This window comes from Syzygium oleosum, unplaced genomic scaffold (assembly GCF_021117445.2).
Source record: "Syzygium oleosum isolate NSW1041296 unplaced genomic scaffold, Sole_v2.1 Sole_v2.04, whole genome shotgun sequence".
NCBI classification, from domain to species: domain Eukaryota; kingdom Viridiplantae; phylum Streptophyta; class Magnoliopsida; order Myrtales; family Myrtaceae; genus Syzygium; species Syzygium oleosum.
Window position 1 is genome coordinate 8,835,448 of NW_026607488.1, and position 17,903 is coordinate 8,853,350.

Here is a 17,903-nt window from a genome sequence, read left to right on the forward strand (position 1 = left end):
ATTTTGCTCCTGAAAAGCAGGGTTCATCGTGATACTATTCAGTTCTTGATGTTGCGAGAAGCTGATCAATTTGGGAATTCTGATGTTGATAGGTGAGACTTCAAGAGTTGTTCAATGAAGAAGGGTGTGAGGCAAAGCTACGGTTGAGTGAAGACGGGAAGCCTCACGTGACAGATAACTCAAATTACATTGTAGACTTGTATTTCAAGACTCCGATTAAGGACGGTCCCGCCGCCTTGGTCATCTTGATTCGTTCCCCCGAGACAGCGATGCCTTGGTCATCTTGCGAGGATCGTGAGTCGCCGAGAAGCGATCGCCGCTCAAGAGGTCGTCGCCGATGGCGTCTCTGGACCGCTTGCGGTGGTAGTTCCCAGGGACAGAGACGGCGGCGGCAGCGTTGTTGTCGCCGGTCGATGATTTCGCCGCGCAGAACTCGGGGATGATGCGGTATTTCCGGAGGCGGCGGCGCGATGGCCGCGGATCTGGTTGGACGGCGTGGTCTCCGGCAGAAGGATGAAATCCTCCGTCGCCTGGCTAGGGTAGAAATAGGTCATCTCGTTGGTGAGCTTGAGGACGCCGCGGCCGTCGATCTTGGCGATGCCGCTGAGGGTGATGTTGCCGGCAGCGACGGCGCGGTAGAACCCGAGGAAGAAGAAGTCGGCGGCAGGGTCCTAGGAGGAGGAGGGATCTCAAGGGTTTTGGTTATTGTTTGGGTTGGTTTATTATTTGGGTTGGGTTTGGGTGCCCAAGCCTAATAGATCCAAACAATACCCAATTCTTTTTATTGTTACCCAAACAAGTTGAGATCCAACCCGACTCAGTAAGAAAATTTCGTGTTCGGGTCGGGTCGGTTCGTGTTTCGATTTGGGTATTGTGTTTGGTTTTGACACCCCTAAGTATGATTGAAGCGAAGTGCTTCTTTTAGAAAACATTACTTGACCTCAAGTATGATTGAAGCGAAGTGCTTCTTTTAGAAAACATTACTTGAGGCTTGGTCGATGCGAGCTTGAACTTCGTTGAGCTCACCTGTGGCCATCATCGGGCAAGCCTCGAGCTTGCCTATGGCGGTCGCTGGCCGGTCGTGGCGGAGGAAGGAGGAAAAAGAAAAGGAATAAAAAGAAAAAGAAATGATAATTAAAAATTCGATTTTTTAAAAAAAGAAAAGAAAAATAAAACTAATTAAAACTTTGATTTTTTTAAAATAACAAGAAAATTATTTAAAAAATTGAATTATTTTTTACCAGAAATAAAATCAGGAGATTCAAATTATTTTTCAATGAAATTCAAATATTAAAAAATGATTTCCCAAACAAAGGAAAACCAAAAGTATTTTTGGAAAATACTTTTTGAAAAATTATTTTATTTTACTATTGAGTTTTCCTTGAAATAAATGCATCCTTGGCGATTTTTTTAGGTAATAAATTAATTATGGCTATCATCTTGAAAAAGATTAGTTAATATTTGTTGATTGATTGGAATTCGAAACCTTGTAATTGGCATATGCAGTGTCGCGTTGATTCTTGACATGGCACTTGTACTTATTTTTAGTAAATATGAAAGAAATCATAATCTTCGTAACATATCATACTGCATCATAAATGCAACAACGAAATTTATACTCGCAAAATAAATTACTTTTGTATTCTAAATATATATAAATATGAAAATTATTCATAAATGACCTTTTGAATTCGACACAAATTATTTTTTGGGTCCCGTATTTTTCCATACGAGATCAAAGATTTTTTTCAAAAATATCTTTTATTTGTCCGAAGCTCATTATTATTATTATTATTATTTGTTTTTTTGGACCACAACATTTTCTGAAGGTTTAAGGGAGGTTTGCTCTTCCTCCTCCTCCTCCTTCCTCTTGCTCTGCGCGCGGCGCTTTCGTCCAAGAAGCCTCGCAGGCTTATCTTCCTCCGCCGCCGGCCGGCGACAATGGCTTCCGCCTCCACTCCTTCCTCCTTCTCTCCGCCGTCCGCCGCAACTCGACTCCGCAGCTCGAAACCCAGAAACCCATCTCGCCGAACCCTCCATTACCTCTCCAACCAGCCCTCCATCTCTCTCTTCAAGCTCTCCCGCTCCTTCCCTTTCCCATTCCCATTCCCTTTCCCGTCCTCGCTCAACCTCAAGCCCCCGCCGTCTCCGACCCACCTCCACCCGCCGAGGGACACCGTGCACGACGGCTACCTCGAGGTCCTCCACAAGCCCCCCGCCGCCGACTTCCCGGCTCCGGTCGAGCAGGTCGCCGACCAAGAAACCCGCCCGAGGATATTCATCCAGGACCCGCCCTGGATATACCCGATATTCTTCAAGAACGTGTACCGGAAGGCGAGGCGGGAGGCGGAGCTGGAGCTGAAGGAGATGGACCGGAGGAAGTATAATTCGTTGAGGAGGCGGCAGGTTAGGGCGGAGACGGAGGCGTGGGAGAAGATGGTGGAGGAGTATAGGGAGCTGGAGAGGGAGATGAGGGACCGGAAGCTGGCGCCGAACCTGCCGCGCGTGAAGGCGCTGTTCTTGGGGTGGTTCGACCCGCTGAAGGAGGCGATAGGGAGGGAGCAGAGGATGCAGCGCACGAAGAAGAACAAGGCGGCGTACGCGCCGCACATCGACTTGTTGCCCGCCGAGAAGATGGCGGTGATTGTCATGCACAAGATGATGGGGTTGGTGATGGTGGGGAACACGGATGGATGCGTCGAGCTCGTGCAGGCCGCGGTTAATGTCGGGGTGGCGATTGAGCAGGAGGTGAGTTTTGGTTTTTGATGCATTTTCTCAGTATTGCTGTTGGACTATATAGGTTGAATGGTTACAAGTATGGTCGACCACATTGAAAAGCAATGAATCTTCATTGATTCTGTTAGGCTGATGTTAGAATTCAAATACTAACACGGCTTTTTCATTTCGTGGACGTCGTTTATTTCAAGTGTTAGAGATTTCTCACTGTCAGTTTGATCTAAGTTTGTGTTCTAGCAGCTGCACAATGTGCAGAAGGGCAATTTCGTTGAAGTCTTTAATCCTCAAAAAAATTATTTCCATGCATTAGCGATTCATAAATTGTCTGTTTGGTTGAATAAAAGATAGTTATTTGCTTCTTTAGATTGACTGCAAATGAGGCCTCTTGTAACTGAAGACTCTGTCATGAAACTGGGATGGCATTTCGTGCAGAAAACTTTATCGCGGCAATATAAGTTTCAACCTGCATCTTATTGTCTGCAATCTTATGACTTCTGTTCATGTATGAAGCGAAGTTCTTCCTTTTCGTTTTCATATTACCAACATTTGTTCAGAATAATTGTTTGAATCATCTTCTTCTATCCATTCATGACTCAGGTAATGGTCCAGAGTCTACTGGAGAAAGCTAAGAGCAATCGGAAGAAAATGAATTTGGTTGAACCTGAAGTGGATCTGGACAAAGATCAAGTGATGCGCCAGAGACGTGTCAATGGCTTGATCAAGAGAAAAAGATTTAACGAAGTAAGAAAGCTAGTGAAGGAAGAGGAATTCGAACCTTGGGGTCGAGATACCCAGGCTAAGGTTTGTGAGGATTGGCTTTTCTCTCTTCTTTTCCCTCCTTTGTAATATGGCTGGATCGTCTCGGTTACTGAGGTAGCCAGGTCTTTGACCTTTTGACTTTATATATGTGCAGCTGGGAACTCGTTTGATAGAATTATTAACTGAAACAGCTTTTGTCCAACCTCCAGTTAAGCAATTAGTGGAAGGTCCACCTGATGTTCGACCAGCATTCAGGCACAAACTAAAAATGGTTAAGAAGGATCCTGGGTAGTACTTTTTCTTCTTTCTGTGGCTTTCACGTAAAATGATCTCATGTTATGAGTTGATGCTCCATTTATTAGTAGAAAGAGAGGAATTCTGTCTTTTGCTGGTTACAAAAATCCATTTTATTAGTTGATAGCTATCAAATTCTGTTCTAGCAATTTATCTTTGTTTGACTTCCTAGAATATTAAGTTGGTAGCTATACTTCAAAAAGAATGAATAGAAGGTTGGTCATAGCTTAATTCTAGTTTCGACAAAATCCTCTCTATTTTCTTTTTTCCTTTCTGTTGAGATATGTGCTTCGTTATCGCCATGACCTACAGATGTAAATGTTTCAGTAGATTCATAGGTCATAATCCTGTCTCCTTTGGCTTCTCCATTTAATCTTTGCTTCTCAGAATCATGCAGATTTGTTTTGTTGATGCACTACTAGGGGCTATGTAGTCGACTAATGTTTATTCATGATGACCGTAGGCTATGTAGTCGACTAATACGTTTTCACTTGTATCTGAACTTTTCTAATACTGAGTCTATTATGTTCTTTGTATTGGCTCCGTGATCTTTTACAGCTCCTGTTACTTGATGATAATGTAGCTTGCTTATTCTTATAAGCAATTTTTGCTTAACCTATTAAAAACTGTCTTTCTTGTAGGAAGAAGATTTTGAAGAGATATGGTGTTATAGAATGTGATCCCTTAATTCTTGAAAAGCTGGATGTTAATGTAAGCTGAAAATCCTCTTTGAGCATGAGCTATGCAATGCACTACTGGATACCGCAAAAAGATAATTGGTGCCATGCTATGATCTGATGTCCTTTTGCCCATTTATTTCGTGATTGGTTCGGTTCATGTGAATGGACCAAATCCATATTTTAGTATCCATAAAGATGAAATGATATCAGCCATAAAAGAAATTTTATACAGAGAAAGCATCTTCACCTCTTCATGTACATTCCGACAGAAAATGTAAATGATTCGGACAATTGCGATGATGGGCCACTTTGGTATATTCCAAACATTGATGTTTCAGATTGTGCAGCTAAACTTTGCCTGAGACTTGCATGTTGAAATTGTTAAATCTTTGAGAGTCCGTGGTACTCCTTTAGGAACCAATCTTGCGAACAAAAGAATATGGGAGCTAATATATGAGAAAACCGAGATGAGGCTTGCAGGGTTGAAGAATATCTGTCTAGTGTTTGGAGGCTTCCTCTATAAATACGCACTTAATGTAATATGCAGTTATATGTCACAATTATTTTCATATCTAAGTTTTGCAGAATTGTAAATTGGGGGAAAAGGTCATAATTCTTGTGTAGAACACAGGTGAGGAGTACCATCTTCATACTTGGAAGAACAAATTGTACTATCAAGAAAGAATGGAATGGCAACTGATGCAAAGAAAAGTAATTAGGAGACAAGTATTAGGTGATATCTATGGCAGCTTCCACATTTTCATATAGTCCCCTTTTATCAACAGTTAGGGGCCTAAGCCATATGAATATATTTGTGTACTAGCATAATGACATCCTTTCTTTCAAATGCTAAGCTACTGCGTTTTCTTTTAAAATGTAAGTAACCATTTTCCTTTGCGGAATCTTTAAGTTTACAGTCTCGACTATGATGTAACTCCCCCAAATCATAACTCTTTATCTATTCTCCTTCCTGCAGGCAAAGCATATGTTGGCTCCATATATGCCTATGCTGGTTCCTCCAAGAAAATGGAAAGGGTATGAACTATATGGAAACTAGCAAGTGCTGTTTGTACAGAGAGAGAGAGAGAGAGAGAGAGAGAGAGAGAGAGAGTTTGCAGTACTCTTCCAGAGGTGCCGTCTGAGATTGCGATCCTAATAGCTGTCTTCATTCTTTATAGGTATGACAAGGGTGGGTACTTCTTCCTCCCTTCTTATGCTATGCGTACTCATGGATCGAGAAAGCAGCAGGATGCTCTAAAGAATGTGTCCGAGGAACAAATGCATAACGTATTTAAGGTAGTGATGTCAATGAATGTGAAGTCTCTTTCGTTTTTAGCTTGTGTTAGCAGTATTTGCCAAGGGTAAACCATTCGAGAGTAGCTTTAAATAAGCGAGCTTTATCTGTATGCTTAACATGGTATCAGAGTTGGGGCATTGTATTCAACATCATTAAGCTGGTTGCATTTGGCTACTGCCAATCTAATCCAAAAAAATGTGGACACAATTTATCCGATTAAGTGCAATAACATGATTAGCAGCGTAATGGATATACTCTCTACATATTTAATCACATCATTTCTGTGACTTTGTCTGGTAATCGGGCTAACACTTTGCTCCTTAAGTTTTTGTGGTAAACGTTAATTTCATTATGGGAATAATTGCAAAGTTCTTTTACCAAACTATAAGCAAATGCACTATTTGGTAAGGTACATGGGAGTATCTAGTGGTGTATTTGTTTCACGATATGTTAGCCAGTGATACATTTGTTTCGTCTGTTATGTGGTGGAATGGACTAGGCATCACTGTGTAGACATGTCATGCAGTTCCTCATTATGCATTAATCTTTATACTTGTATGCTGGCCAATTCTAAGGTTATCTGTTTCACTCTAATGCTTGTTTACTTTGATTTTGTTTGACCTTTTTACTTATCCATAAGCAGGCCCTGGACACACTTGGAAGTACCAAATGGAGGATTAATCGAAGAGTACTTGCTGTAGTGGAGAGCCTCTGGGCTCAAGGTGGAAGTGTTGGAGGTTTGGTTGAGAGACATGATGTGAGCACATGCAAGACTCATGCTCACGACAAACTACGGTTCTTTGTTTGCAAATTGTGTTTGGCCAACTTGATTGCTGAAGATTCTGATCTGTAATGGCATTATAATTGTTGCGCATGACCAGTATATTGTTGATGTTCTATATCTAGGTTCTTCTGTTCAGGAAAAAGTTGACTTGGCTTGATGATATCCTACCGCAATGACTTCTAAGTATAACATGATTTGACTAGAGTTCTCAATCATTTTCTTTAATGATCGGATACTATGTAGAGTGACTTATATGAAACAGGAAACGAGAAAGAATCACGTCCAACTTGTGCTGTAATAATAGGTTTTGCCTATCACTGTTCATTTGTTTTAATATTGGTTGCCATGTGGAAGCTTGCTGGTTTTGGTTTGTTGTGGTCACTCTGTTGTTCTGGTCATTACTTTCGTTCTACAATTTGCAGAACTTATTCCAATCTCTTTTTTCTTGCAGCTTCCTTTGCCAGTTAAGGATGTTTCCGATGATGGTGAAGAGCTTGAACTGTGGAAGTGGAATGTACGGAAAGCAAAGAAGGTTAACAGAGAGAGGCATGCTCAGCGATGCGATGTTGAGCTTAAACTCTCTGTAAGCTCCACCGCCCCCACCCCGGCTCCCCCCCCCCCCCCCCTTCCCTTGACTCAGAGGATAGTAGTTTCCTTAGACTGTTGGATATTTCTCCCCTGTTTTCCTGCTGCGCCATTCCTTGTAAAAGAATGGCAATCTCTTGTTATCCCAGTTTCAGCAACTATTATAAATATGCAAATTAGTGCTGAGACTTTGGCTTGCGTAGAAGTCTATGTCCTTGCATAAAGTTTGTCTCCATGTATTTGAAGAGAGCATTATTGATCTACTCCCTTGCAAATTCTTCATGAAACAGGTGGCCCGAAAGATGAGGAAAGAGGAAGGTTTTTATTATCCTCACAATCTGGATTTCCGTGGCCGTGCATATCCAATGCATTCACATCTGAATCATTTAAGCTCTGATCTCTGTCGAGGAGTTCTTGAGTTTGCTGAAGGACGGCCGCTAGGGAAGTCTGGGTTTCATTGGCTGAAGATACATCTGGCAAACCTCTATTCTGGTGGTGTTGAAAAGCTTTCACATGATGGACGCCTGGCATTTATAGAAAACCATATGGACGATATATTTGACTCAGCAGAGAAGCCTATTGAGGGGAATAGGTGGTGGTTGACAGCTGAAGACCCTTTTCAGTGCTTAGCTGCCTGTATCAATTTGTCGGAAGCGTTGAAGAGCTTGTCACCATATACTGCCATCTCCCATCTTCCAATTCATCAGGTAAATATGTCAGCTAGTCTCAAGGGTGCGAATAATTACTGTTTATTGGCTTTAATTGGTAATATGTTACCACTTACCTTGTTTGATAGATCAATTCAAGGTTGTTTATATGTACTGCCTGTTTCCAATATTTGGTAATAAAACTTCAAATCTGGTTTTTAGTTTGCTATATTGCTTCTTGGTTATTGGGATGGAGGATAGTGACTCCAAAGTCTACTTCATGTGGCCTTACCTTGCTGAGCCAAATGATTTCAAGAAAGTTAAATCTACGGTCTTGTTATGCTGTTTGAAGGAGCTGGAGAACCCACTATAGATAAGATATGGATGATGATTCCCATGATTTTGTGTTCTCAAACTAATCTATTATACTCCCATCTAATGTTGGTAGATCTATCTAGTGGGGATTACTAGAACCAATGGTTCAAATATCTCGCATCTAGCAGTAAGTCTCTGATTTTCCAAAAACCAATTGGCCAGCAAAACATATGTGGGCCTTTTGTCGATGGTGTAAATGGAATGAAATCTTGCTCCTAGTCCTGGACAATTTGTATATTCTGTACCCACACGGACATATGCAACACACATGGAAAAAAGTAGGTTTAGTTACGTTGCTAGTCTATACTTAGTTATTGGAGCACTTTGTTCTATATAGGCACGGCATATAGTATAATTTGCTTGATGCTTGCTGTTTTAAGTGATTATTCTAAAAGAGATTATGATGAGCTAAGAAAATTCCTTCATAAGATATAGAGATGTTCACTGGGTTGTTTTTCATAAAACCTGAAGAAAAGTTGCAAGACTAGCAGGGAAAATCTTTTCTGTAATGAGCGTTTTTCCTCTTCCATTTCCAGTGGAAGTTATGCGAAGAGTCTTTTTTGCTTAGTGTTGACATGGAAAATTTAGATCATTATACAACATATACGAATTAGGATAATTGAGAACTCTATGAGTTGCCTTCTAGGAAACTTGAATTACATTGTAGTCATATGCTCTGAATGTCAATGGTCAACTATGTAAGGTGGTTTTCACTGCTATGGCCTTGTTGATCATAAGTGAACTTTTTTTATTCTCTTATTTTTCCTTCCTGGGATGGTGGATTACTCTGCCGAGATGATTATATACTGTCTCTCTCTCTCTCTCACACACACACACCCCTACTCACTTGAGATTCTACCATTTGAATTAGTGAGTATGCATTATTTTCAGGATGGTTCCTGCAATGGCCTTCAGCACTATGCTGCCTTGGGAAGAGACAGTGTGGGTACTTTCTCCTTGCAAAAAGCGGTTTAGCTGACTGTTTCTTCATACTTTTAGAAACTGTGACACCCAAAGCAAATGGAATCTTACTTACCCAGTTAGTTATTCTGGCAGACAAATATGTCGGCATTTGTAAATTCAAGTTTCTTTGCCAGACCAACTAAAGGCCTCTTATCATTTAGAAAGATTGCAGCTATGTTTCATTTACATGACAGAATTGTCCCAAAAGCTGTTGTTTGGCAGAATAATACACGGAACTTGGCAACTAAATCTTTTCAGTCAAGAGATACATTTGTGGTTTATACCATCTGGGCGTTTCTTCCAATTTCACTTAAAACCTGTTTCCCTGTGCTCATTTAGAAAGTTACAGTTCTGATAAGTTGCATTCAATGAAAGAATGACCCAAAAGCTGTTGTTATGTAGAACAATTAGGTACTTAGCTGATAATAGGTGGTTAATAATCAGGAGTACATTGACCATTTGCTCAAATTTGCTTCTTGTCTTTCCCTATTTGTCTTTTCCAACATTGAAGGGTATATGCTGCAAGAATTGGGTTTTTAGAAGTAAAATGTCTATGAGGACCCTTTCCAGTTGTAGTTCTTAAGTGATATCTGAATTATACAGCCTATCTGAGGTGATATTTCTCCATATTGGTTAAATCTCCTTCATATCTGTCGTGGAAATGTAGTTCTAGTCTCTAGCTGGTCTTTGTTACTGTTCTGACAATGTCTAGATGATGAATTAGTTATCTCAACTGTTGATATGGTAATATAGATGTTAAGCAGAATCTCGCATGTCATCCGAAGTAATTTTATGAAACCGTCCCCTGAAACTTTGTGTAACTTAATATTTTAATTTCTTATGATCATTCATTTTATTATCAACACCATACTCTTTTTCCAGATGGAAGCTGCTGCAGTAAATCTAGTTGCGGCAGAGAAACCTGCTGATGTTTATTCAGAAATTGCTGCAAGGTATAGCACATGGCCATTGTGAAACATTTTTGTTGTTGTTAGACTTGCAAAATACCATTACATTGCTTTTCTCAGTGCGAACATTAGGAGTTGTACTATTGCCTGGACAGTTACCAAGGTAGTTATATGTGTTTAATAACTTAGTACTCTGCACTTCCCAACTGCCTCGCATCTTTTTTCCAGTTAATCTATCCAAAATCTGAAAAGAAAAGAAGCAAGATATCTGATCACTCCAGTCATACACGTAGGTTAGAAAGAAAGAAGTTGTCTCTCCTGATAGTCTCTTCTGTCTTCACACAACTCTTCCTTTCCCTATATCTCCTAGAGCAAGAGAGCAGTTCTCTTAGCACCGCTGAGATCCGACTCCACAGAAGAAATGGATTTGGTAATGGTAGAATTGCTATTTCAATTATGCCTATGTGCAAATTTTAGGTCATACTACTCTTTAGAAGATTTCCTTGTTGCTGTGCGGACCCTCTCTCCTCTTTGTGCATGCTCTAGGTTAACCCATACTCTAAGTTATGTGATGTGAAATATCTTGGTTACCTTCTCTTTTTGGGGTTTAGGGTACATGACATAATGAAAAGGGACAGCAAGAAGGACCCTGCTACTTATCCTAATGCTGCGTTGGCGAAGGTCTTATTGGGCCAGGTGCATTTCTTTGGGTCTTACAAAGTTTATTCTTGAATTTTCCTTCTTGGAAAGAACTTTTCATTTATCAAATTGCTTTTGTACGGTTGTCTTTTACTGTTTAGTCACAGTTTTATCTTCTGAAACCTTTCAGGTGGATAGGAAACTAGTTAAGCAAACAGTGATGACCTCAGTATATGGAGTCACTTTTGTTGGGGCACGTGAGCAGATAAAAAGAAGATTAGAGGAGAAGGGTGTACTTGGTGATGAAAGACTGCTATTTACTGCTGCATGCTATGCTGCTAAAGTAAGCCTTCGCCAAATCTATTTTCAAGAAGTAGGGTGTCTGTATGGAGTCATATGGTTACTTTTAGTAAAATGCTACAAAGCCTGTACCGTGAGGTTCCACAGGCTCAGCCGCCTGCTGAGACACCTCATCAAACTCAGTCTTGTGTTTGCCCACCTTCCAGATAATAATATTTTCACTTAATACGCTTGTTCAGTTGACTGCATCTTTCTGCATTTCCTTTGCCTAAGATTATTATTGTCTATATGATAAAAGAAACAAGAAAGGAAAAACTAAATTGACTTTGTACTCTTCTGTTTTTAATTGTTTGCATGTCCTTTTGTTGGCTAGAATTGAACTTTGTGTGTAGTGGTAAGATCTAGGTGTAACAAAATTATGTACGAGTCGATTGCTGATGCCATTCATGGTCATGCATGTGATTGAGTCTGCTTTTGTTGTACATGGAAGATGGTTTTCTCTGCATTTGTTTGTAGAGTTTTTGTACCTGAGTATATTGTTGAGTGCGTGCTTGAGTTGTTGGTTGTGCCACCGTGGATGATCTTGTGATATTCCTGCGAAGAAGCTGAATCAAAGCCAGAAGCACAGTTCATTTTAATTGAGGAGAATGCAAGAGCTTAGGAGGAATTCATTTGAAAGTCTTTGTGTGACTTACATGTTCCCCAGTATCTTTGGTTGTATGACACTGCTGTATGGTAATGTGGCTTGAGCTGGGCATCGTACTGGCTTTCTCTGATAAGATATCTTTTATTGGCATCTTTCTTTATTGGAAATGCCGAATCAAGCAGTGTTGCTCTTCTTCTTCTTTTTCTGTTTTTTTTTTCAATTGGACTTGTACATTTTATTTTCTGCTGTAGAATCATTCTCAGTTGTGCAATCCAAATTTCTTAGTATACCAAAAAAGACTTGCGCACTCTGCTTCAGTTTGAGAAATTTTGAGGTTTTCATGTTACAATAAGCATTGAAGTTAGATAACTCTCTGCAGGTAACACTGACCGCCCTTGAAGAGATATTTGAAGCGGCGCGTGGAATAATGGGTTGGCTTGGTGATTGTGCAAAAGTACAATTTCTGTAATGCAATGAAATTTATCAATCCTCTATCATGATGGATTTATGCAATATGTTTGTAATTTCGTCTTTTCAGATTATTGCTTCAGAAAATCAACCAGTGCGGTGGACTACTCCCCTTGGTCTTCCAGTAGTACAACCGTACTATAAGAATAAACGCCATCTTGTGAGTGTTTCGGTTGTGCTTACTGGGTTTAGACATGTCACAGCCCGAGCTTTATATACTCTACTGCCCGAAATGTGTTGTGGGGCATTGCTGTTTTCTTTATGTCTGATGTGACTCATACATTTGGTCAACAAACCAATGATTGCATGCCTTCTGGTGCCAAAAAGTGCTACAATTACAGGATGTGGATGATCTGAACATACAATAAGATATTTGGATCTGATAATAAACAACTCTATAAATGGTGCAAATAGAACTTGCAATTATTCTCGCATAAACATGTAAACTAAGAGAGCTTTTTAGCTCCTTCCATGTAATCATCACATATTCGATTGTGTCTTTCTCTTGGTTGTTACATCTAATGTATAATCTAATTCAAGTTTAATAAATATACCAATCTTCTTGAGTTACTTTTTGTTGGTCGTGTTCTTGAGTTACTTTACTTGAAGGATAATGTATGCTAATTTTGCAAGTGGTAATGCACTCAAGTTGGTTGTGCCATGTGATGCAACTAGAGGAGTACATACTCATTTACTAATCACCATTGACTTTCTTCACAGATTCTACTTAGTTGTTTACTTTTAATGCTATGCATTGTTTCCTCGATTATACAGCACTGCCCTTCACGAGACTATTAATTGTAAACAACTATGTCTTTAAAGTGTTCTACTTGTTTCATTAAATGCTATGCATGATGTTCTCGAGAAAGATAGTGAAGATACAAGAATGACTGGGCTTTTAACATAGACCTCATTAGGGAGGGGATTGCAGGAAGGATGTGTGAATTTGTGTCTTGTGCTACTGTATTTGAAAATCCTGAATGAGTTTTGTAATGCAGATAGAAACAACCCTTCAGAATTTCTCTATTGCTGGATTTTCTATGTGAAAATCCTGAATAAGTTTTGTAATGCAGATAAGAACAACCCTTCAGATTTTGGCCTTGCAGCGGGAGGGTGACTTGGTAGGTTATGTTTGGAAAACTCAGTAGGTTATATCCCATGACACTGAATATACTGACAAAAAACTCAAATGTTGTATGAACTTCAGGTTGATGTTAGAAGACAGAGAACAGCATTTCCCCCAAATTTTGTTCACTCACTTGATGGTTCACACATGATGATGACTGCCGTTGCCTGCAGCGAGGCTGGTCTACGTTTTGCAGGTTTCTCTCGAGCCACTATATTTGCAAGAACTCACTTGGATCTTGAGCCTGATACAGGCAAATACTAGATACACATTAACCTGGCACCAGAATAGGTTCTGTTAGGTTTGCATGCTGTGCATATTGGTTCAGGTTTTGTACATTCCTATGTTTGCTAAAATCTACTAGTCTCCCAAGGACAATCGTGCTCTTATGGATCTTGCACAGATCCTAGCTAAGGAGGAGATTTGACGAATTGGTCCCAATATTGGTCTGGCTTGGTCTTCCCTGATAGGTCTACACGAATATCGTTCTTTTGGACTTTGGAAAATTCTAAGCTAAATTGCCGAAGCGAGTTTAGTGAGAAGACATAGGAAATTAGTCTTTGAAGTATGTTCGAGGGCAACTTGCTCCTGTTTGGTGTGAAACTCACATACATCCTCGTATGAATAAACTGCAGGGGTGCATGACTCATTCTGGACACATGCTTGTGATGTGGACCAGATGAACTGGATTCTACGCGAAAAATTTGTCGAACTATATGATATGCCTGTCCTCGAAAATGTAAGTACCTTGATTCTTATAAACAGCTGCTAAGCCTTAATACGAATGTTTTGAATGTGTCTCCTATCAACTATTGAGAAAAAGGTTGATGAGGTGATGACTATGGTTTTGTATGCTTCAGTGTGTTTCCAGTCACTATGGTAAAAGTGCTAGGCTTATAGATAATTTAGAGATCTCATGGTTCTCAAAATAATCCTCTATTCAATTGTCAATTGAAATGTGAATCAAAAGCCAACTTTTGGTGTAAGACTTATCATTTATACACTGTGTTGTGTAATATATCTACTCTTTTTTAGAGCAAGGATTCAATCGGGCTTAATTCGTCTTGTGTTAATGCAGTTGCTTGAAAGTTTCCAGACATCATATCCAGCACTGACGTTTCCTTCCCTACCTGATAGAGGCAACTTTGACTTACGGGAAGTCCTCGAATCTCCTTACTTCTTCAACTGATCTAACATATGGCTAGAGTAGGAACTTCTTCCAAGTGATCAAAAGCATCACATTCTCGGAGCAAGAATCTTGTTTTCTACCAGCTGAAAGCAGGAGCCTCAGAAGGAACCACTGAGTTGCACACGTTCAGGTTGCAAATGGCAGAGAAGAAAAATTACCAGTGTTGCAACGAAGTGGCAATTCCTTGGAAGCAAATGCTTTTTGAATATAATCGACAAGCGGAGCAGCTCGCAAGTTTTACAGGATGGCTGCGCAACCATCTTTTACTAGCACAGAGAAGTTAGGGATCTCCTCTACTACTACTGTCAAAAACTATCTCCCAACTTCTTTTGCGGAGGCAAGGGATTCTTGCGGAAACTAGAACCCTTGCAGCAACACCCGTCTGCATGCTGGAGTTGATCGGAACTCGTGCTTGTCCTGCTGTTTGATTCCCTTGAGGAGAACTGCAAGCGATTGGTCTTATTTGAGCATGAGTTTCACATAGAAGGCAGCAACACAAAAGGAGGCCGACCACTGGCAGATTTGATGGATAAGCTGGATGAATAATACTTGCACATAGAGACCAAGTCACAATAACTGCAAAATAGAGTGTATATAGCTGACATAGGACAAGAAGTACCAGTAGTCGGAACATGGTGGCAGTTGTATGTAATTTTTTGTCTGCACACAGCTGTTTACAAATCCTTGTACGATTGTAATTTGAGGTTTCAGTGCTATTATGAAGCTGCATCGGCTCATTTATATTTGCCTTCTCGGTTCTCTATCTCTGTGGGTGAAAAATCCAATTTGCTGAGCTCAATTCCCCTTTTGTTATGACTTCTCAAAAACAGACGATGTGCGGGCAAGTCCGATCGAAGTTCCGGGGTGGGAGGAGTCTGTTAAACGATTAGTACATGAAGAATAGCCATTTGTCATCAACCTTGGTACGTGAGTTTACTGCTAAGACGCTTCCGAGTTAATTTATATTCAATGTCGAAAAATATTAGGCAAAAGCCATAAAAAACCCTAAGTTATTCTCATCACGATACATTTATCCTAAATTTTTGTCAGCTGCACAAAAAATCCTAAACTTGTATGTGTGTTATACATTTATCTTCCGTCAAAATTCTGTCAATGACAACAGTTAAAAGGTATCTATATAGACACCGAAAAGCAAATAGTATTGACATGACGCACATGTAGCTGCAAAATTGTCTAACGAAATATTGACGGAGGGTAAATGTGTCACATAAATACAAGTTTGGGTTTTTTTTATATCACAAGAAAAAAATTAGGATAAATGTGTCACGGTAGATATAGTTTGGGGTTATTGACATCACAGAAAAAATTCAAGGTAAATATGTCAAACGGGCATCGTTTGAAGTTTTTTGTGACTTTTTCCTAAATATATTACTAGGAAGTGGATTTTTACGTGTTTAAGCTCGAGCGAAGATAATGTTCTTAGACCGCCAGGCGCCTATTGTCATGGTAACTATCAGGTAGTGACAGTGGAACGGATGTAGACATCCTGATCATTGTGGTTCCTCGGCTTGTCGTAACAGGTATGGGTGCATCCGAAAGTCGGGAAAATTACCAAAAAAGTCCTAAACCTTTTGCAATTGTGCCAATTCAGTCCTAAACCTTTTTTTTGGCCATTTCAGTCCTAAACCTTTTACAATTGTGCCAATTCAGTTTATCTGGCCACTTTTGGCCAGCGGCGCTGACGTGGACGCCGGCCGGCTGACGTGGTATTATTTTAATATTTTTTTTTCTTTCTTCCCCCTGGCCGAACCGGCCAGGGGAAGGCTCGCCGGCGAGGTGACCTCGCCGGCCATGGCAAGGTCGAGCTCGCCGGCCATGGGTGACGGCAAGGCCTTGCCCAGATCTGGCGAGACCTCGCCGTCGCTGGGCGAGGTCGAGCTCGCTTGGCGACGGCAAGGTCTTACCAGATCTAGGCGAGGCCTCGCCAGTCGCCGGGCGAGCTCGACCTCACCCATGGCCGGAGTGCTCGACCTCGCCCGGCGAGCTTGACCTCGCCCGGCGACGGCGAGGCCTCGCCCAGATCTGTCGAGGCCTCGCCGTCGCCGGGCAAGCTCGACCTCGCCAAGTCGCCCAGATTTGGTGAGACCTCGCCAGATCTGGGCGAGGCCTCGCGTCGCCCATGGCTGGCGAGCTCGACCTCGCCATGGCCGGGCGAGGTCGACCTCGCCCATGGCCGGCGAGGTCGGCCTCGCCATGGCCGGCGAGTCTCCCCCTGGCCGGTCCGGCCAGGGGGAAGAAGGAAAAAAAAAAAGGAAAAAAATATTAAAATAATGCCACGTCAGCCGCCCGGCGCCGGCGGGCGCCGGTCGGCATCCACGTCAGCGACGGCCGGCCAAAAATGGCCGGATGGACTGAATTGGCACAATTGTAAAAGGTTTAGGACTGAAATGGTAAAAAAAAAGGTTTAGGACTGAATTGGCACAATTACAAAAGATTTAGGACTTTTTTGGTAATTTTCCCTCCTAAAGTCAAAAGAGTTCACTAATTGGTACGAGGGAAATTATTCAGGAAAATCGACTCTTACTGAAAATTTGCAATCAACCATACTGACATGGTTAGATTCCTTCTTAAAACGATCAATGTTTTATCAAATTCCTTCTTAAAACAACCATAATTCAATGCTCACATTTGTTTTTTTGCTACATTTGCTTTTTACTATGATACAAAGTAACACTACTTACAACAAACATGATGACAGGCGATGAGCCGCCGAGATATAGAATCACCTTAAAGTTTACCTATAAATCCCTAGAACTACCTCTTTCCCCTTCAGGGAAAGCACTTGAATTACTTCTAAGTCTTCGACCACAATCAACAACTTTTCACCCATAAAACACTAGGGCAAGCTGAAGCCTTCAACTTTTGATTAATTTAGAGACCTAGTATGACATTTTTAATGAGATCAGACTCATTCTTTCTAAAGATTTGCCAAAGAGACTTAACCTCTGAGAGAGAGAGAGAGAGAGAGAGAGAGAGAGAGAGAGAGAGAGAGAGAGAGAGAGAGAGAGAGAGAGAGAGAGAGATTCAGTTCCCATTACTATCCCAAGTATGATCGTGTTGGAGGAGAGAGAGAGAGAGAGACAGAGAGAGAGAGAGAGAGAGAGAGAGAGAGAGAGAGAGAGAGAGAGAGAGAGAGAGAGAGAGAGAGAGAGATTCAGTTCCCATTACTATCCCAAGTATGATCGTGTTGGAGGAGAGAGAGAGAGAGAGAGAGAGAGAGAGAGAGAGAGAGAGAGAGAGAGAGAGAGATATTCAGTTCCCATTACTATCCCAAGTATGATAGTATTGGAGGAGGTAAGAGAGAGAGAGAGAGAGAGAGAGAGAGAGAGAGAGAGAGAGAGAGAGAGAGAGAGAGAGAGAGAGAGAGAGAGAGAGAGAGAGATTCAGTTCCCATTACTATCCCAAGTATGATCGTAATGGAGGAGGTAAGAGAGAGAGAGAGAGAGAGAGAGAGAGAGAGAGAGAGAGAGAGAGAGAGAGATTCAG

General features: G+C 41.1%; 1 protein-coding gene across 2 annotated transcripts; it reads left to right on the forward strand.

Moving 5' to 3' along the window:
* Window positions 1-1,823: 1,823 nt before the first annotated feature.
* Window positions 1,824-15,139, forward strand: LOC115679498 (DNA-directed RNA polymerase 3, chloroplastic). 2 transcript variants are annotated; one of them, XM_030603095.2, is made up of 19 exons: window positions 1,824-2,748; window positions 3,334-3,537; window positions 3,650-3,783; window positions 4,431-4,500; window positions 5,446-5,504; window positions 5,648-5,765; window positions 6,410-6,523; window positions 7,002-7,133; window positions 7,426-7,842; window positions 9,049-9,099; window positions 10,003-10,073; window positions 10,640-10,724; window positions 10,858-11,010; window positions 11,993-12,067; window positions 12,152-12,241; window positions 13,155-13,202; window positions 13,289-13,403; window positions 13,843-13,946; window positions 14,286-15,139. In XM_030603095.2, exons 1-19 carry the CDS (start codon window positions 1,942-1,944, stop codon window positions 14,394-14,396), a joined length of 2,958 nt encoding a protein of 985 aa, XP_030458955.1. In that variant the 5' UTR covers window positions 1,824-1,941; the 3' UTR covers window positions 14,397-15,139. The 2 variants fall into 2 exon arrangements, with proteins under 2 accessions (XP_030458955.1, XP_056166686.1); XM_056310711.1 differs by lacking the exon at window positions 9,049-9,099.
* Window positions 15,140-17,903: the final 2,764 nt, after the last annotated feature.

Bases quoted from the DNA above. Each gene is read 5' to 3' on its own strand.
- LOC115679498 (XM_030603095.2), top strand. From the start codon at position 1,942: ATGGCTTCCGCCTCCACTCCTTCCTCCTTCTCTCCGCCGTCCGCCGCA. The intron at 3,538-3,649 runs GTTTGTGAGGAT...ATATATGTGCAG, and splicing joins GTCGAGATACCCAGGCTAAG to CTGGGAACTCGTTTGATAGA. The intron at 13,947-14,285 runs GTAAGTACCTTG...GTGTTAATGCAG, and splicing joins ATATGCCTGTCCTCGAAAAT to TTGCTTGAAAGTTTCCAGAC.